The 22148-nt window shown below is 35.6% G+C and overlaps 2 protein-coding genes across 2 annotated transcripts; both read left to right on the top strand.

Moving 5' to 3' along the window:
* Positions 1-12456: 12456 nt before the first annotated feature.
* On the top strand, positions 12457-14602 carry LOC123558476 (uncharacterized). Its single transcript, XM_053516672.1, has 2 exons — positions 12457-13288; positions 13777-14602. Exon 2 carries the CDS (start codon positions 13934-13936, stop codon positions 14600-14602), a length of 669 nt encoding a protein of 222 aa, XP_053372647.1. The 5' UTR covers positions 12457-13288; positions 13777-13933.
* Positions 14603-14965: 363 nt separating this feature from the next.
* Positions 14966-15811, top strand: LOC123558478 (zinc finger protein 862-like). Its single transcript, XM_045350356.2, has one exon. The coding sequence runs from the start codon at positions 14966-14968 to the stop codon at positions 15809-15811; it is 846 nt and encodes a 281-aa protein (XP_045206291.2).
* The last annotated feature ends 6337 nt before the right edge of the window (positions 15812-22148 follow it).

Raw genomic sequence — 22148 nt, 5'->3', positions numbered from 1 at the left:
CTTTAAATCCACTTAATTGGCACTTATATCTTCCCTTAAAATCCCATATATATCCTTTACCTTGCTGTCATTTTTTGTCCTCTTCAGATTCTTCATATCCTTTACTTTGCAGTCAATTTTCCACTTCAGATTCTAAATATCCTTTATCTTGTTGTCAATTGTCAACTTCAGATTCTAAATATCCTTAACATTGCTGTCAACTGTCCACTTGAGATTCTTCATATCCTTTATCTTGCTGTCAATTGTCCACTTGAGATTCTTCATATCCTTTACCTTGCTGTCAATTGTCCACTTCATATCCTTTACCTTGCTGTCAATTGTCCACTTCAGATTCTTCATATCCTTTACCTTGTTGTCAATTGTCTACTTCAGATTTTTCATATCCTTTACCTTGTCTGTCAATTTTCTTTGCATTCAGATCCTTCAAATATCCTACACAACATAGTCAATTTTATCTTTCCATAAGATCATGAAGATCAATCAAATATCCTTTACCCTGTTAACGATCTTCCCCATTCCTCAGATCCTTTGTATACAAATCCCTTGTTTACCATTTCTTACAGATATTATTTTTCCTCTATATCCTCCGGAACCTTCACATTTCTTGTCTTTCTTATTGCAAGTAAGTTTTTATTAAAAAGAGAACTTACAAAATCATTCCAATATATCTATTACCAATATTATCTTGTTGCATCTAGGATCAGCCAGCCAACTGACCCTGTTCATAAACACCTGTTAATCTCTAGTACCTCTACAAGGTTTCATACAACTTGTCAACTTCCATATTTGTTCTTTGATGTGAATTTATTCCTATTTTCAGTGATATTTCTAGCTCAATCATGTTCCATGAAAACTAAAAAATTACTTTCTCTTGATAAATATCAACTTCTCCATCTGAATAACAACTGGGGAACAAATGGTTTCTGAGCTGTTATCATTTGTTAAATGCATGCTGCTGTTCTTGGAACCAAACTTGCTACCATTTCATAAATACTTCTGTACTCTCTGAAAGGTAAACCATACATGTCCATTGTTAGTAAATGTAATAAACTGATATTTCATCTGCTTGTATTTACTTTACAACCTTCTCATATTTACTTCAGAACGTTCCATGCTCAACCCTTACCCTGCTAAATTTTTATAATGAACTTGTCTATCTTTTGATTTGGACAGTACCATTAACTGTTCAAAGGGGTGCCTACAAAAAAAAGATAGACTGAATCATGAACAGTGCAGATCATGATCAGACAGCATGGATGTGCAGGCTAATCATGCTCTACACTGGTCACAAAGGCAGACTCGATGGTGTCCAGCATAGGACTTACAGGTAGGGTCAATCTATAACAGACTCATATTCATTCTAATTAATATTTAACCCTTACCATGCTAAATTTCTATAATGGACTGGTCCATCTTCCAATATGGGCAGTACCATTTATCATTTGAAGGGGTGTTTACTAAGAATTTACTGACTGAATAGCGAACAGTGCAGACCATGATCAGACTGCACGGATGTGCAGGCTGATCTTGGTCTGCACTGGTCGCAGAGGCAGAATCACTTGCCGCCAGCAGGCTAAGGGTTAATTTTAAAGCCCTCTAAAATGTATTCCATTTCTCATTTTGATTTTTCTGTGAGCCAAGAACTTAATTCTGGTGGTAAATTAGAACATGATATAAGAAATGCAGTGGAATTTGTTCTGAAGGTATTTAACATTTATTTAGCAAACACTGGCATTTCTTTTCCACAACATTGCTCATTACACATACACTCTAAACCCGTTATAATGCTACTCGATATACCGGGGTATTCATTATATTAAACGCGGTATGCTCTTCGCTCCCAAATTCTTGTATGGTTTCATGACTCTTGGCGCATATACTTTTGAGGTACATGCAATACAAATGTTTAGACCCTTTATGTAAATTTTGACTGTCAAGTGAAAATCTGCGATGAGGCACAAAAAAGTATAACAACATTTTTAGAAAATCACATTTGAACTTGAAGGAGACAGACCTACGTTAAGATTTTCTGGAATTTTATGTGACTTAGAGCCGGCTGAATAATTACTGGAAGAAATAGTTTAAATTGGTTGTCCACAATGTATTCGATTCGAGCAAGATGATTTCTTGGACAGTAACTTCCTACGACTACCCCTTAAATAAAACACCATTACTTTCAAAGGTAAAATATGTATGACCTTTATTGTCAGTATATAAGATATTTTTGCGTAAGTGCGCTGCATATCCGACAATTATGCACTTTCGGCAGCGAATTGTGAAATTTGCTTACAGTGGTTATCGCTTGCTGCACGACTGAGTTGCACACAAAATATTGTGATGAACTTTAAAGTAAATAAATGTGCCATTTAAATGCTTAGAACTTCTTATGTAACATAAAACAGCATTTAAAATATGTCTAATACATTACCAGTGGGTGGGGTATTGCATATACGGGGTATTGCATATACCGCTTATGGCCAACCCGCGTTATAAATTTATCCCCACTAGATCGCGGGTCTCGAACCTTGGACCCCAACGACAGCGTTATAACAGGGTCCCAGTGTATTTAATCAAAACCGGCTTCAAGAATTTTATTATTAAATGTAGAAGAAAGCCAACAAATGCACATATCAGTTGCTAGCTATCGATATGTTATTGTTCAGTTTAACATTGCACAGACACAATTATAGGTCACATCGGGACTTTCCAGCTTTGATGGTGAAGGAAGACCAAAGGATCCCCAATGTACATTCATCATCATGAGCGGGCACCTAGGTAGAACCACTGACCTTCCAAAAGTCAACTGGATGACTCAATCACACGAAGAATTTAATGCTCTGAGCAGGGCTCTCGCGACTGGGCGACTTGAGCGAAATAGGCGCTCTAGAAATTCAAACTTCGCTCAAATCTAACCTCAAAGCGAAATGCAAGTCGCCCGATTTTCTTTGATTTCCGCACTCGCTATTACTGATTTCCGCACTCGCTAATTACTGCTACCCAGACTGTTGACAATTTGCACCGTGTCATAATGAGTGTCGAATACACAAACACACGCACCGGCAGCATAATTTAAGCTCCGCCTACCTCAGGTACTTGCGAGATTATGCCGAGAAGTGTGAAAGCGAATCAAATTATCCGATACACCAGAGTCTATTGTGTTAAGCCAATCAGCGCCGCGTTTACGTCTTTGACACTTCGCGTTAATTGTCAACATGTTCGAGTGCAAAAAAAGTTTTATTAAAGAAACTGCTGATTAACTATGCGATTAATTGGAATATGGTTCACAATTATTTGTTATCTATGATAAAAGAACGACATGTAATGTATTAACTAAGTTAAATTGACTCCCATCGATGAATTTATTTGAATATGTATTTCTAGATTACTGTACACATTTTACTTTCAGTTTTATATTTCGAGTGAAATACTGACATTCTTCGGTGAATGACTCGGTGCAAAGCGCTATAAAAAATAAATACACTTCTACTTCTTTGCTCGGTGTTAATAATAAACACTTCATACATGTACAAGATATAACCAAAATTCGGCGTGTTACATTTATAGCATCGGCTTGAATTTTGAAAACGACTTTTTTCAGAATTTTGTAAGAAAACCATAACAACTGTATGGGAAATGATCTAGCTAAGAAAATGAACGGTCACATCAATGTTTTTTATCAAGAAACAAGAAAATTACAGCCACCTTTCGAATCACTCAACATCATTGCGGTAGAAAGTCTTCCCACTTCTCCCTAAAGTCTCCCCACTTCTCCCTAAAACAGCTTGAGGGAGAAGTGACTTCTCCCAAAAATTTGGACCTAGCTAGACCCCTGTCTGAGTGAGGCTCAAACCCATATCACTGAGGGGAAACTGATTTGAAGTTAGCAGAGGCAACACACTCAACTTGTTGGATCATGATACAAATCATCTAGGACAATCAATGCCGCTTCCAACTACTTCGCATAAATTTTTAAAAAAATACTAACCCATATGGGTCTTTGGCTGGCCAGCAATCGCTGAAGGAATACCATTAACATGTCCAGATTTCCATTTCAAATTACATGTTGCAAAACACACGTTCCATACTGAAATACAATTAAATACAATTAAAATATATAACAAGAGGGCCATAATGGCCCTATATCGCTCACCTGTTACCACTGCACTTAAGGACAAGAAGGTCAAAAAATCATAATCAAGATCAATCAAAAGAATTACGAGAAAAATATAGTTGAAATTTTTTTAAAGTTACTTCAAATAAGATTATTTTCAAATCAGGCCAGTAGTTTCATGCCTGAAGGATTATATCAGAGGAGGATACGAGCAAAATTTTGACTGATGAAGCCCTAAGGACAGGAACAACAACGGGAAGAAATTAAAAATAAATCTAAGTCCTCAGAAAAAATATCTAAGTCCAAAGGACAGGAACAACAAACGGAAGAAATTTAACCAAAAAGAAAAAAAATCTAACAAGGTACAGATATGTCAAAATACACCTACAAATTGGAGGTACCATCCATGTTGTACCACAGAAAAGTGGTCTCAGTTTTTCTCTATGACCAATAATAATAAAGTTACTAAATAAGCTATTTATAGTTACATAAAAGGGAAGTAATTAAACAAGAGGGTCATGATGACCCTGGATCGCTCACCTGAGTAATATGAGCAACATGTTTCAAATGTCAAACTGATGATAAAATATTAAGAAAGTCAGTAGGTCACATTCATGGTCAATGAAATTCAGTTTTACGATTTGTGTGCAAAACTGTGTATGTCATCAAAATTTCAAGGCTGTATCTTAAACAAGAGCTGTCCGTAAGACAGCCAAGCTCGACTATTCGAAATATTGTCACAGAAGCAGGAAATTATTACCCAAAATGTTAAATATCAAAAGAGTTTTAAGTTCAAAAGGGGACATATCAGAGTTATGGGACTTGATGCTATCAACTAGTTTTATAACCCCGAAGAAACATGTTAAGTTTCAATTCAATATCTGCATTAGTTTTGGGTATAGTAACTTGCATGTAAAACTTTAACCAGAATTTTCTAAGTCCAAAAGGGGGCATAATTTGCTCAAAATACATGTTAAGAGTTATGGAACTTGACCCAGTGAGGTTGGTAATTGACCTAGAAAAAGAATAAATAAGTTTCAAACCTATATGCCTTTTGGTAATAGCTGTATGTACTTGCACGCAAAACTTTAACCAGGATTTTCTAAGTCCAAAAGGGGGCATAATTTGCCCAAAATACAAGTCAGAGTTATGGGACTTGGTGCTATCAACTAGTTTTATAACCCCGAAGACACATGTGAAGTTTCAATTTAATATCTGTAGAAGTTTTGGAGATAGTTACTTGCATGTAAAACTTAACCAGGATTTTCTAAGTCCAAAAGGGGGCATAATTTGGCCAAAATACATGTCAGAGTTATGGGACTTGACCCAGTGAGGTAGGTAATTGATCTAGAAAAAGAAAAAATAAGTTTCAAATCTATATGCCTTTTAGTAATAGCTGTATGTACTTGCACGCAAAACTTTAACCAGAATTTTCTAAGTCCAAAAGGGGGCATAATTTGGCCAAAATACATGCCAGAGTTATGGGACTTGACCCAGTGAGGTAGGTAATTGATCTAGAAAAAGAAAAAATAAGTTTCAAATCTATATGCCTTTTAGTAATAGCTGTATGTACTTGCACGCAAAACTTTAACCAGAATTTTCTAAGTCCAAAAGGGGGCATAATTTGGCCAAAATGAAGGTCAGAGTTATGGGACTTGGTGCTATCAACTAGTTTTATAACCCCGAAGACACATGTGAAGTTTCAATTTAATATCTGTAGTAGTTTTGGAGATAGTTACTTGCATGTAAAACTTTAACCAGGATTTTCTAAGTCCAAAAGGGGGCATAATTTGGCCAAAATACATGTCAGAGTTATGGGACTTGACCCAGTGAGGTAGGTAATTGATCTAGAAAAAGAAAAAATAAGTTTCAAATCTATATGCCTTTTAGTAATAGCTGTATGTACTTGCACGCAAAACTTTAACCAGAATTTTCTAAGTCCAAAAGGGGGCATAATTTGGCCAAAATACATGCCAGAGTTATGGGACTTGACCCAGTGAGGTAGGTAATTGATCTAGAAAAAGAAAAAATAAGTTTCAAATCTATATGCCTTTTAGTAATAGCTGTATGTACTTGCACGCAAAACTTTAACCAGAATTTTCTAAGTCCAAAAGGGGGCATAATTTGGCCAAAATACATGCCAGAGTTATGGGACTTGACCCAGTGAGGTAGGTAACTGATCTAGAAAAAGAAAAAATAAGTTTCAAATCTATATGCCTTTTAGTAATAGCTGTATGTACTTGCACGCAAAACTTTAACCAGAATTTTCTAAGTCCAAAAGGGGGCATAATTTGGCCAAAATGAAGGTCAGAGTTATGGGACTTGGTGCTATCAACTAGTTTTATAACCCCGAAGACACATGTGAAGTTTCAATTCAATATCTGCATTAGTTTTGGAGATAGTAACTTGCATGTAAAACTTTAACCAGAATTTTCTAAGTCCAAAAGGGGGCATAATTTGCTCAAAATACATGTTAGAGTTATGGAACTTGACCCAGTGAGGTTGGTAATTGACCTAGAAAAAGAATAAATAAGTTTCAAAGCTATATGCCTTTAAATGATAGCTGTATGTACTTGCATGCAAAAACTTAACCAAGGTGTGACGCCGACGCCTACGCCGACGCCGACGCCAGGGTGAGTAGAATAGCTAGACTATTCTTCGAATAGTCGAGCTAAAAACAAGAAAGTAGGTCAGTAGGTCAAGGTCACAGTAAAGTGACATCATATTACTTGGGGTCATCTGGTAATTATAGTTAAACAGTCTTGGAAATAGGATCAGATGACTTTTTAAGTATTTATCCTATTTAACTCACATAATAACTAAGTGACCCCAGGGAGGGGCCCCTTTTAACCCCAGGGGCATAATTTGAACAATTTTGGTAGAGGATTGCTAGACAATGCATCATACCAAATATCAAAGGCCTAGGTCGTATGGTTTCAGACAAGAAGACTTTTAAAGCTTTTTCCTATATAAGTCTATATAAAACTTGGGACCCCCAGGGCAGGGCCTCTTTTCACCCAAAGGGTACAATTTGAACAATTTTGGTTGAGGACCATAAGACAATGCTAAAAAAAATTATTGTAAGTGAACAAAAGAAAGATCTGCCAAATAAAAACAAGAGCACTGCAATGAAATGCAAATGTAAAGAAATATACACACAAAACAAAGTCGTATGACCTTTGACCCCTAAGTGTGACCTTGACCTTGAAGTGAGTCATCCAAAACATGCGCTCTGCACGTCTTTCGATGAAGTGAACATTTGTGTCAGGTTTCTCTGAAATCCTTCAAGGGGTTCTTGAAAGAGTTACAGAGCTAAGGACGGAAGGGAAATTGCTTACCAACAGACAGACAGACGGACACCGTGGCAATAATATAATACGTCCCTTTGGGCGTATAAAAAGGAATCGAGATCTTATGGTGATACAAGTTGTGTGCAAGTTTGGTTAAAATCTAATCATAAATGAAGCTGCTATTGTGCAGACAAGGTCAAAATAGCTAATTTTGTCCCTTTCAGGGGCCATAACTCTGGAACCTATTATGGGATCTGGCCAGTTCAAGAAAGGAACCAAGATATTATGGTGACACAAGTTTTGTGCAAGTTTGATTAAATTCAAATCATAAATGAAGCTGCTATTGTGCAGACAAGGTCAAAATAGCTAATTCTGGCCCTATCAGGGGCCATAGCTCTGGAACCCATAATGGAATCTGGCCAGTTCAAGAAAGGAACCAAGATCTTGTGGTGATACAAGTTGTGTGCAAGTTTGGTTAAAATCAAATCATAAATGAAGCTGCTATTGTGCAGACAAGGTCAAAATAGCTAATTTTGGCCCTTTCAGCGGCCGTAACTCTGGAACCCATTATGGGATCTGGCCAGTTCAAGAAAGGAACCAAGATCTTATGATGACACAGGTATTGTGCAAGTTTGATTAAATTCAAATCATAAATGAAGCTGCTATTGTGCACACAAGGTCAAAATAGCTAATTCTGGCCCTTTCAGGGGCAATCACTCTGGAACCCATAATAGAATTTGGCCAGTTCAAGAAAGGAACCAAGGTCTTATGGTGATACAAGTTGTGTGCAAGATTGGTTAAAATAAAATCATAAATGAAGCTGCTACTGTACAGACAAGGTCAAAATAGCTTAATCTGGCCCTTTCAGGGGCCATAACTCTAAAACCCATTACGGAATCCTGCCAGTTTAAAACAGGAACCAAGATCTCATGGTGATACAACTTTTGTGCAAGTTTGGTAAAAATCAAATCATAAATAACGCTGCTATTGTGCAGACAAGGTCAGAATAGCTAATTTGTCGCTTTCAGGGGCCATAGCTCTGGAACCCATAATGGGATCTCGCCAGTTCAAGAAAGGAACCAAGATCTTATGATGATACAAGTTGTGTGCAAGTTTGGTTAAAATAAAATCATAAATGAAACCACTATCGTGCAGACAAGAAATTGCTGACGCACAAAAATAGCAAATTCTGGCCCTTTAAGGGGCAATAACTCTAGAACCCATGATGGGATCTGGCCAGTTTTCAATAGAAACTGAGATACCATGCCAATACAAGTTTTGTACAAGTTTGATCAAAATTGCTTGCAAAATGTGGTCTCTATCTTGTCCACAAGAACGGACAACGGGCGATCACAAAAGCTCACCCTGTCACTATGTGACAGGTGAGCTAAAAATTCATTTCAATTCTTTCTTTGGTTATTAAATTATGTATTGCCTCTAGTTTTGTACTGTGTGATGTCATTCTATTTTCACAAGAGCTCATAAAGCACGAAATGTACCCCTCCCCCTCCCCCCTTTATGCATTCAGTAACTGCACCTGGAACAGAAATTTTTTGGTCAGTGTGCACTGGACGTTTGACATACATTTTTGTACTGATCCTAGACCCAAGCTTTCTAAAGTTATCGTCCAGAAACGGTTTAACTGTTCTGGGCCACTGTGACCTTGATCTTTCACCTACTGATGATGATTAACATACTATTAAAGTCACTTTTATATGCAAACTGGCATGCATGCAAAAACTATTTCTTTACAAAGGCCATCGATAGAAGTTTTCAATTTTGTGCATACAAGAACACAAGAGAGGATCCAGGGGATGGGGATTAAAATACCCAACCTCAAATCTGGCTAGCATAAAGTTTGGATAGCCAGAATCTCCTACTTTGGAAAGTAAAAACTCTCACTTGGCATTCAGAAAAAGTTGGGATGTCTGGGATAACAGGATTTTGATCAATAAAAATATTTGCGCTAGGGGTTTTAAATACTGGTTGACAGGGATGAGAGTCAAACACTAAATTTTCTATTGCTTGAACTTGAATGTTTTTAGCTATAGACATTTTGTTTTTACAGTTCTAACAGTTGCACTGTTTGTCATGTAAAAATTCACATGGGGAGTCTTCTTTTCAACAAAAGAAATAAAAGTGCAGGTTTAATTCTCAGTGGAGTTTTGAATTTAGACATAGTGCTTAAAGTGCCATAACTGTTAATCTTATAAACGCATTTATGTTTTATTTGTACAAAGTGATATATTGCCTGCTTTGCAAACAAGTGTAATTTGGCATCATAAAAGGTCACTTATAACTATAAACAAGAGGGCCATGATGACCCTGGATCGCTCACCTGAGTAATATGAGCTACATGTTTCAAATGTCAAACTGATGATTTTTAGAAATTTTTTGGAAGATTTTCCGATGTACAATATTTCCGATGTACAATCAAGTAACCCCTGGGGCAGGGCCAATTTTACCCCGGGGGGTGTCATGATTTGAATAAAGTTTTTAGAAGTCTACTAGGCAATGTTACATATCAAATATCTAGGCCTTCTGGTTTATTTTTAGCAAATTTATGAAGATTTCCCTATGTACAATCAAGAAACCCCTGGGACTGGGTCAATTTGACCCTGGGGGGTCAAGATTTGAACAAATTTTGTAGAGGTCCACTAGACAATGCTACATGTCAAATATCTAAGCTCTAGGCCTTCTGGTTTATTTTTAGAAAAATTTGAAGATTTTTTTATGTACAATCAAGTAACACCATGTGGCGGGGGTCAAAATGAATTTGACCACGGGGGACATGATTTGAACAAATTTTGTAGAAGTCTACCAGGCAATGCTACATGTCAAATATCTAAGATCTAGGCCTTCTGGTTTTTTTTTTTTTTAAATTTGAAGATTTTCCTATGTAAAATCAAGTGACCCCTGGGGTGGGGTCAATTTTGACCCCAGGGGTCTGATTTGAACAAATGTTGTAGAAGTCCACTAGGCAATGCTACATGTCAAATATCTAAGCTCTAAGCCTTCTGGTTTACTTCTAAAAAAAATTGAAGATTTTCCTATTTAAAATCCAGTGACCCCTAGGGCTGGGTCAATTTTGACCCCGGGGGTCATAATCTGAACAAGTTTAGTAGAGGTCCACTAGGCAATCATGCTACATGTCAAATATCTAAGCTCTACGGCTTCTGGTTTTCTAGAAGAAGATTTTTTAAGGTTTTCCTATGTAAAATCAAGTGACGCCCTGGGGCGGGGGTCAATTGAACAAATTTTGTAGAGGTCCACAAGGCAATGCTACATGTGAAATATCTAAGCTCTAAGCCTTCTGGTTTACTTTTAAACATTTTTGAAGATTTTCCTATGTAAAATCCAGTGACCCCTAGGGCGGGGTCAATTTGAATTACAGTGGTTTCGTCAAATCACCGGTTCGTCATACTTAATTTATGTAGTTAGTGAGAAGTGGTTTCGTCATAAAGACTTTATATATAGTTAATAGCATAATAGGTCAATACAATGGAAGATGATCGCACCTATTTAATGGCAGTTAATCTCGATGATTGCGTTAAAGTAATTCGCACATACTTAATCGATAATATTACTCAAATTGCAAATGAGTTATTAAAATTTATTGTGTATTAAAAACGAGTTCTTGATAAATATTTTTATTTTTGAAACATAGTATAAGAAAAAAATCTACTACGTTTCTGAAACAGACGGCTCGATCTATACTTCATTTCATGAAAAAAAAGTGAATGATTAGCGAACAATATAAAACTGATCTTGATCTGCACTCGTCGAGAATGCAGGTACATACTTGCGATTAGGATGTTGATAATTAAAGGATGCTGTAAGAAAAATGTACAATTTTGGTAATATGAATTATTGGACTTGTATTAAATTACATTAAAAATTTGGCAAAACAGTTAGATATATTTACATGAATGTTATAAATGTACCAATGGGCTGGGACAAATACGAAGACGGTGAACTGACGACGACACAACTTCTATGTAGATGCAGCAACATCGCGGGGCTCGGACCTTCCACTGCATCTACCAACAGCGCGGTACAAGAAGATGTATAAATTAAAATTAAAGAAACTGACATTGAAAATGTGTGTTTTGTAGCGTATTGTATTGTACATTGAATGCGTATGTTCTGTTGCTTCTTTTTCTTTATCAGGGTTGACATGACATGTGTATTATAATGTATATAATTATATTGTATTGATATTGAATGTGATATTTTATAATGTATAAAATTATCTTGTATTAATATTGAATGTGCTATTGTTTCTTTTTCTTTTCAGGGTTGACATGACATGTGTATTATAATGTATATAATTATATTGTATTGATATTGAATGTGCTATTGTTTCTTTTTCTTTCATGATATGTATAAAATTGCATTGTGTATTGACTGTGATATTAATTGCTTCTTTTTCTTTTTCAGAGTTTACATGGCAAATGTATTATAATGTATAAAATTTTATTGTGTATTGAATGTGCTATTGATTGCTTTTTTTCTTTTTCAGAGTTGACATGTGTATTATAATGTATAAAATTGTATTGTGTTAGTGTTGTATCCAGAGAGATTTAGAAGGGCGGAGCGCCCCGCCCTTTTTTTCTTGCGCCCTCCTGCCCGTATTTAGCGCCATTCGATGTGTAACTGCGCCACTCTAAATGCCCTTTGTGAAGCCCCGCCCTATTCCACTAATCACGCGCCGAAACTGCGATTGATTGACAAGCAATTAAAGCATCAATCGGCCGTTTCTCGCTATCGCTAGTTATGTCATGTAATCAAGGTCGCGTGTCTGTGTGTATTGATCCGTGTACATTAAACAGGGTGCAAGTTTATCGAGTCGATTACATAAATGTATATGCGGCGAGTGTTTGTCATCGAAATTGATTGGGATAATTGTTGTTTTTCGCAGAAAAAAGCGACCGATTGTAAGAAATGTTGGAAAGTATTTAAATTAAGGATTGTTTTTGTCACGTCGGCAAGCATCTGAGGATTAACTGGAATTAATTTAAACGGTAATTAAAAGGTAATTTACTATAATTTTCTTATTGTATAGATTTTTTTGGCCAAGAAAGTTTTATATAGGTTGTCATTCTTTCTAGAAACTTTGACATTACCAGTGTAAAAGTAAATCATGCCTTCCGAAAAACGGAAGAAAATTCAACTCCAAAATGAGCGTGCTAAAATTGCACAAACAAACAGGAGTTTAACTTCGTTCTTTAAAAGGTAAATAAATCTATATTTTACTTGTTTACTCATACTTATGAAGTGATATGCGTTTCTGAAAATACATTTTGAGAAAATTAATGTACTCGTTCACGTATGCACGTGCATCAGTGACTTGCGTCTGATAGCAGTGCAGAAGTCATTTTAGTTTGTGAAGCACTAGTCACGTGCTATTTTCAGTTTTTACAACTATTTTAACTGTTTAAAAGTGAGAAAATACTTCTGAAAAAAAAAGTTTGATATCTTAGAACTACAAAATAGAATGTAAACAGTCATGTACATGTGATTTACTAAGAACGAAATTTGTTGTTTTATAGAAAATAGCCTGTCTTTCAACTTTATCCTACTTATTATGAACAGCTTGGTACATTCTTTATGATAAACCAGGGTCCATGTGGCGTAAAAAAAAAAAAAAAAAAAAATCACCAAAAGGAATGTTTCAAAATGATCCTTATAAATAGAATAATGACACAGACATCCAAAGTAGTCAGTATTTAATGTTGTTGTTGTTGTAAAGGAAAATAAAACTTGATTTGGAACAATTCATATTCACTTTCAGACAAACAGACAGTGATACACAAGACACAGCACCCAGCAGTGAATCTTTGCCTAACCAGTGTGTGTCGTCACCGCCTGAATCACAAGATACAAGGTATGCAATGTTGACTATACGCAAAATACTGTAAATACTGTAATATATCGCGTAAAACTCAAATACACTCTGACCGCTTGATGGTTGTAAGTTTGAGCTCTGCTACAGGCTATGTTTCTCAATGTTAGAAAGTTTTGCTTAGTTTTTCTGTCTTGATTTGGCATTAGTGTCTTTTTAGCAGTTTTCAAGTGGAGGTAACTCGTACGCCTTTAAATATCAGTATTCATTATTGTACTTACACTGACGAGACATGAAAACGCAACAATCATTATTCTTGAATTTATTTTGTACTATACCAATTGTGTTTTACGGACTGTTGTGCTGATTAAATTATAGAGTATCGAGATGTGTTTATGTTGGACATTCCAAGGTGATGTTTTTTGTAGTACAAAATATATTCAAGCATATATTTGTTGCGTTTTCATATCTCGTCAGTGTAGTTGTCTCTTTTTCCTTGGAAATTAATGTGGCTTTATATTTTACTTCAGTAATGTTGTTCAAGAGCAAGAGCCGGAAAACAACCTCCAAGAAAAGTTGAATGTCAACGCCAACCAAACACCCAGAGTGATTCGTAAAGCAAAACACAAGCTAGGGTTTGACATAGAATGGACACGCAACAGACCATGGTTGTTACATAAATTAGAAATGATAAATGAAAAAAGTGTTGAGGTCATGATCTGTACTTTGTGTCAGAAACATAAGACATTAGGGAAAAACGGAAGTGATTCATGGTCAAAATCAGGTTATAAAAGCCTCCGTCTTGATAAGGTGAAAGAGCATGAGGATTCTTCTCAACACAAAGAAGCTGTAACTCTTGAAACAAAGTCACAAGTAACAATTGAAGACTCAATAACAGAAAAAACACCACTAAGTGAGAAGGAGTTTGAAGCAGTACTGTGTGCCACAAAATGTGTACATTTCTTGGTTAAACACAACATACCAGTAACAACTGTCTATGAAGACTTTATTAACTTTGCCATCAATGACCTCCAAAGCCCCATTCTCGCTAATCTTTCCAAAGGTAAAAATGTTACATACAAAAGCCGTACAACTGCCACAGAACTGCTCACAGCAATGTCTGAAGATATTGAAGAGACACTTAAACAGAGAGTGAAGAAAAGTCCAGCCTATGCTGTTATGACAGATGAAGCCACATACATCTCCAATAAAAAACATCTCGCTTTCTGTGCAAAGTATGTCGACGAAGCAGGTGAAATAAAGGTTGACTTCATCAAAGATGTAAGAGTTGATAACGGCAAGGCTGAGACAATATTCAAGGAAACTGTGGAATTAGTCCAAGATGAAATAAGGTGAGACAACTTTGTAGCATTCGGAAGTGATGGGTGTAATACCATGATAGGGAAAAAAAGTGGTGTGACAACGAGACTGAAGGAAGTTAAACCAGAACTAGTTACAGTACACTGCCATAATCACAGACTAGCCTTAGCAGCAAAAGACAGTTTTCAATCACTAAAAGAGTTTCAAGAAACTGACGAAGTTCTTTCCAGTGTACATAAGTACTACAAGTCATCATCAAACCGAACAACCTCACTAGAAAAACTTCAAAATGTCCTTGAAGATTGTGACACAAAACGTGTGAAACAAGTTGCACATACGCGCTGACTTTCTCATTACGACGCGGTGACATCTCTGAAAGATACATATGCTGCAGTAATAATGGATCTTGAGAACGCTGTAGAATCAGGGAATGATAAAGTTAGAATAGGGTCTGGGCCATCAGCAAGTGGTCTTGCCAAGAAACTTAAATCGTACCAAACAGTCCATATCATTCACTTCCTCTGTGACGCACTGAAGCCATTGACTCAATTGGCTCTGACTTTCGAGACAAATAACATTGACTTGTCAGTGATAAAACCAAAGATGGATTCCACAGTCTCTGCGTTAAAAAAGTTGAAAACATCGCCAGGAGTTAGCTTGCGCAAGGCATCAAAGCTAATGGATGACTTCGAAATAAGTCCCACCGAACAAAAAAGAAGTGTTGTACATGCAGCTGAAAACAAATTCATTGACAATCTTATAGACAACATAGAGAGTCGGCTAGAGAATAGTGATATTATTGACGCAATGAGCATATTTAACATGTCAGGGAAAGGGTCTTTTGATGGAAATGATGAAATTGAACTGTTGGCTGAACACTTCAGTGAGGATGTAGACTCTGCTTTGTATGAGTGGGATTCACTCAAAGACTGTGTAGCTGAACTTGATCCAGTGGTGAAAAACAGTCCCTCTGTCCTCCTTAAGACACTTATGACAGTTTCCCCCACTACCGGTAACACCTATCCTGTTGTGACAAAATTATGTTCAACAGCCGCTGTTCTCCCCGTCAGCACTGCTGAGGTTGAGCGTGTATTCTCAAGTGTAAATAGAATTGTGACAGACTTAAGAAATAGGTTAAGTGTGGAAAACACAAATAAACTTCTGCATGTGATAAAAAATGACCAATACATCAATTACCAAGCAGTGGTTAAGAGATGGCTGAAGGCAAAGCCTCGTAGAATTTGAATATATATTAACATGATAATAAACACAGGACTATTTTTTCAAGCCTGTATTTAAGGAAGTTAGTATATACTGAAGTCATACTGAATTGGAAAATAAGTTCATAACTGTATTTTTGTATTGAAGGTTTTGTGGTACATGTATAATACAGTATAAGTTTTGAAGTCTTTTTCAGAATAAATCTGCTACACTACTTCACTACAATGTAGAAAAGATTTTTGAGAAATAATAAGAAGTAATGCCAGATAAATATTTTTTTAATTAAAATGAACTTACTTCAAAATAAAATGTCACTAGATCTATTATATCTGACTGAGTTATATTCTTTGAAGACAGTGTTTTATTATGTTTCTTGTGTATTTTACAATGTATTCAGTATTTTACTGTTTAACTTGAGAGATGGCTGAAGTCATATTAAATCGAAGTCAATAACTGTATTTTTGTATTGAAGGTTTCATGGTACATGTATAATACAGTATAAGTATGTGTTTTACAATGTATTTAGTAATTTATTGTTTTAGTTTTTCTGTTTTAGCCTTGATGGAAATGTATTGACAGTTTCCCATAGTCATAGAAGAGAATAATAAATAAAAATATATTGTGTTATATATTGTTTAATATTTCATTCACTGTGGTTTAAAACAGAAACTGGGTAAAGAGTTATAAGATATCGCAAGAATACGCAATTTGAGGAATGTTATGTTTGCATGTGAGAACCATTAATCATTAATCTCACTGAGATTCCAAGGACTTTTGAGTCAACTGCTTGTGTTAAGAAAGACATAAACAGATGTTTTCAAAATATGTTTTAATATAATAGATGCATAACTAAGCAATATCAGAGGGAAATACAATGGTACATCATCACACAAATACACACAGAATGCCTCCAAATTGCACGAAATGACGCGCATGATTTAAAAATTTTCCGGGGGGGGGGGGGGGGGGCATGCCCCCGGACCCCCCTAGCCCCATGCCCCTTTTCCACTGCCCCATGCCCTTTTTACATCCTGGATACAACACTATGTGTATTAAATGTGCTTCTTATATTCATTGTTAAATGTGTGTCTTTTGTGATGATGTAAATAAATGTAAAAATATAAAACGCTTTGTTTTTCTTCTGCAAATACATTTTGATGATAAATTAATTTCTAATTAGAAACATCTATGAAATGTCGGGAATTTAATGAGCAGAATGTGCCAGAATTAGCACCTCACTGTCATTCTAGAAATGCAAGGAATTTAGCACATTTTAAGTATAATAATCTTCGATCATCAGTTAAGCTTTGGGGAAAGTTACGCTAACTTCTTAAGATAAGAATTTTAATTCTTTTACTTTAAATATATATCTAAATTTTACTTTTTGTAGTATTTTTTTTTTCTTATCACACATTTGTAACCAGTAATAAATACATAAGTTTCGTCCATAAGAATTAGTTTAACAAAGACTAAATCTCTATATATCTTAAGTATCGATCGGCAATTTTACTTTTTATAGTATTTTTTTTTTCTTATCAAATTCATATTTTCAAAATAAATTTAAAATGTTTTAATTCTCAATAGAAATTCTTAATTTTTTATTAATTCAAATTTAACATTTTGAAAAATAAATTGTCTTGCGTCGAAATTAACATTTGTAACCAGTAATAAATACATAAGTTTCGTCCATAAGAATTAGTTTAACAAAAACTAAATCTCTATATATCTTAAGTATCGATCGGCAATTTTACTTTTTATAGTATTTGTTTTTTTTCTTATCAAATTCATATTTTCAAAATAAATTTAAAATGTTTTAATTCTCAATAGAAATTCTTAATTTTTTATTAATTCAAATTTAATATTTTGAAAAATAAATTGTCTTGCGTCGAAATTAACCTTTGTAACCAGTAATAAATACATAAGTTTCGTCCATAAGAATTAGTTTAACATTTTAAACTAAATCTCTATATATCTTAAATATCGATCGGCAATTATATCATTTATTTTTCTTTTCATTTTCTGTATAAATAATTAGCTTTGAAATTATCTTTTCAAAATTAACAACTTGTTTGCCACACAAAGTACATCAACAATAAAACGGCCAACAAACAATCATTATTACACTATAACAATAAGTATGACGAAACCACTTCTCACTTACTATATAAATTAAGTATGACGAACCGGTGATTTGATGAAACCACTACCATCCGTCAATTTTGACCCCGGGGGTCATGATCTGAACAACTTTAGTAGAGGTCCACTAGGCAATCATGCTACATGTCAAATATCTAAGCTCTAAAGCTTTTGGTTTTTGCGGAGATTTTTTAAGATTTTCCTGTGTAAAATCAAGTGACCCCTTGGGCGGGGTCAGGTCATCCTTTGAAAAAATTTGGTAGAGGTCCACTAGGCAATGCTTCACACCAAATATCTAAGCTCTAGGTTGTTTTTTTTAGCTAGTTCATAACATAACGGTTTTTTGGAAAGAACTGAATATTCTTTGGTTTTTTGTTATTCACCGGAAATTCAAAACGTGACACCTAAACAGTTAAATGTTTTCCGGGTTTAACATCTGTTAAAAAAGATAAAAGCCATAGGGCCTACTGATGATTCCTGGTCGATCTTTAAGAAATAAATAAAAAAAGAGGCTACAATTTCCACATACTTTGAATGAAGAGCAGCCCCTTGTCACGTCAATCCACGAAATCTGCCCACTTCTGAAAATATTCAGCCCAAGTAAACTTCGCCATTTTCCTTTTTGAAGCGGCTAGGTCAGTGGCCACGCTATAGGCTGAACACCATTAAATCCGGCTGTTCTTTAGGTTAAAGGTCAGTAATTCAAATCCTTCTTTGTTTCATATAAAAAACGACAACTTCAGGTCGTTTTTATGTGTCTTTAGAGAACATCACTTTTTCCTACACCTATTTTTCATGGAAGTTCTATCACAAATTAACGAAAAAATGAAAAGAAAATAGGGGGTTATGTAGTTCCTAGTGAAATGCCAGTCAGTTGTGGTCTGCTACCCTAAAAATGGCGCATATTTGCTCTCGTCCGCGCAATAAACACCTACTTCCGGTTTCGCTCTGCAAAACTTGCCATGTGGGTTGTATGAACATGAAAACCGTCTTATTTCATGCAGAATGTATTCTAGTAGTGAAAAATGGTGATTAAAGCACTCGTTCTACACGAATTTGCGCAAAAAATGGGAAAATTAGGATCTATTTATTATGGACTTCTTTCGACTACACCACGGAAGCACATTTTCGACCGAATTACTGACCTTATTCCTTTATTTATAGGTTACATTCTACCAATTCAATTCCTTATTTATTTCATATTAATAACAAAACATTCAGACCTCATTTTCAGCACTTTAGAGAATTTCAATGATATGAAAACTATATATGGTTATTTAGTATAACATGTCTTCTTATCAAAAATAGAAAAATATTGACATGTTATGTTGAATATAAGAAAAATAATCTGTTCTGAGAAACATCACCCTCTAAAAATGCCCCCATGAAAACAGCCGTTTAGCAGTTACGCGTAGGTAGACATTTTTCGCAAAGAATAAAACTTATTCCAAGAAATTTACAATGAAAATGGTCTAGATCTATTCTCAATACTATAAGCAATAAACATAAGCCAAAAATTTAACTGTCACCTCCTCATGTCACTCATTATACCAGATTTCATCCATAGCATGGAACTACATTTTGGACTACTTCACATGTAACACTGAGTAGTTACTTCCGGTTTGGTGTAATCCGTCCTTGATATAAAATGCACAAGTTTGCTTCATAACGGGTTTATAGATAGATAGATTTATTTCAACATAAAATGTCCAATTACATGGCAAATTTGACATCAATACATACAACAAACAATAAACAATGTATGAATTAATACGGCAATGCCAATCCACATAAATAAACTCTTATTTCTTGGTCCTTGAAATGTAGTGTTGTATGACATAAGAAGAATCAATGAATGAGAATTATTCTGAGTTGCCATGAAAAATTAAAATGACTCGGCTATGACTAGACTATACTAAAAATGTTTAAAGCACATGTGAAATTCAAACATTTAAATCACTAGACTATCCATAAATTTTCAATCGATTGTAAATAAGAAATTAGAATTTCATACTCTCCTTGACACAGAAAAGCCCGATATAGTTTTTGGAACCGAGTCATGGCTTACATCCAAACATACCGATAGTGAAATTTCCCTACATATTTTAGGTTATACCCCCTACAGACGTGATAGGAACACAGGTAAATCTGGGGGTGGGGTCTTCATACTGGTTAAAAACTCAATCGTAGTTTCCGAAATGAAAAGTTTACAAACAAACTGTGAAATCATTTTGTTAAAACTGGAATTGTTTGGATCACAACTTCGTTATCTAGAAGCCATGAATATGATGAAAATAGCATTTTAGAATTGCACAAGTCACTACAAATGGTAAGCAAACTTAAAGATAAAGTTTGGCTTACCGGCGACTTTAACTTCCCAAAATTAGCATGGGACGCGAGCATCCCTACAGTCAAGCCTGGTTGCTCCCTCCCCAAACTTTATGAAGACTTCACATCTTTAGTAAATGATTTCTCATTACAACAAATGGTAAATTTCCCCACAAGGTTAAATAACACTCTAGATCTATTCTTCACATCCAACCCTACCCTTATTAAATCTGTAAAGTCAGTAGCTGGTATCTCGGATCATGATATTGTCCAAATTACCTCTGAGGTCAAACCCCGTCTTAAGCCTCGTATTGTACACTTATTTCGAAAAGCCAACTGGGTCAATTTCCAACAGTTTGTAAAATCAAAGTCACCTTCTATGTTTAGTGACTACCATTCCAAATCCATTGAAGAGCTGTGGATAGAATTTAAAGATCTTATCCATGAAGGAATAAATTTTTTCATTCCTTCCAAGAGATTGGGTTCTAAACCATCTCTTCCCTGGATCACCCAAGGCATCAAGAGACAAATCAGAAAACGAAATAAATTATACATAAAACAGAAAAACAGCTCCAATCCAAAGGTCAAACATCAGTAAAAAAATTTCAGAAACCAGGTCAAAATGGAGATAAAGCAGGCCCACACAAACTACCTAGAGTATGTCCTAGAAGCACACTCAGGTGATCCAAATAACCCCAAACCAGGTCAAAACTTCTCCCGTAAAAAGCTCTTCTCAACCATCAAAAATGCTAAACAGGACACCCAAGGCATTGCACCACTATCGGAAAATGATAACCTTATCACAGATAGCAAGGGCCAGGCAAATGTTCTCAACCACCAATTCCAGTCCGTCTTCACTCCAATGAATCCCTTAAAACTAAGTCAGCTATGCTTAATGAAAACCAAATATCTGTTTAGCAATGCCCCAAAGCCTCAATACTCCAAAATGCCTGAAATTTCCGTCAGTGTAAATGGTGTCCAAAAGCTTCTGTGTCTCAAAGGCGTTTGATAAGGTTAATCACCTAAAGTTACTATATACGCTGCACCAACATGGCATCCAGTACTGTACACTACAGTGGGTCAAATCATTTCTCATTGGTCGCCGTCAGTCCGTCTTAGTCAATGGTGATAAGTCGAATGAGGTCCCGGTCACATCTGGTGTCCCACAGGGCTCTGTCCTCGGCCCTCTTCTCTTTCTGCTATACATAAACGACCTGCCTGAAAATATAGTTTCACAGGTCCGGTTATTTGGACATCGAATTCAACCCATCCAAATGTACAGTGATTAATATTTCCAAGTCTAAACACCCTTACAAATGCACTTACACACTACATGGGCAGACACTAGCAACCGTGAGTGATGCAAAATACCTTGGTGTTAGCATCACTTCAGATCTAAACTGGAACAAACACATAACCCAGGTCATTTCAACAGCTAGTCAAACACTTAAAGGTCCAATACTAAGGAAAGTGAACATTTTAATTTCTTTTAAAAAGCACAGAAACTATTTTATTTTATTGGAAAATGAAAGTTGGTATGTAGAAATTCGAAATAAATCGCAGTATATGTACAATTATTTTTCTATGAAGTATGAAGAAAGTTAAAAAGACCTGGGGGGTCATTCTGTCGATTCACTGAAATTTCAACATAATACACATACATTTCTTTGAGTTCCAAAGACCTTCTGTAAATTTTGACCTGCCAATCTTCATTATTTAGTGTCTTGCAGAAGTCTATGCACTGGCTATGAAAAAAATTGCCAACTCAATTTCACTTAGTAATGGACCTTTAACTTCATTAAGCGCAATATTCCCTCCAAACAGCAAAATATTAGGGAATTTGCCTACAAAACCCTTGTTAGACCACAACTAGAGTACTGCAGCTTAGTGTAGAGTC

Source organism: Mercenaria mercenaria, chromosome 10, assembly GCF_021730395.1.
Source record: "Mercenaria mercenaria strain notata chromosome 10, MADL_Memer_1, whole genome shotgun sequence".
Classification (NCBI taxonomy): Eukaryota; Metazoa; Mollusca; class Bivalvia; order Venerida; family Veneridae; genus Mercenaria; species Mercenaria mercenaria.
The sequence above is the reverse complement of the archived record's forward strand: the minus strand, read 5'-3'. Positions and strand labels throughout refer to the sequence as shown.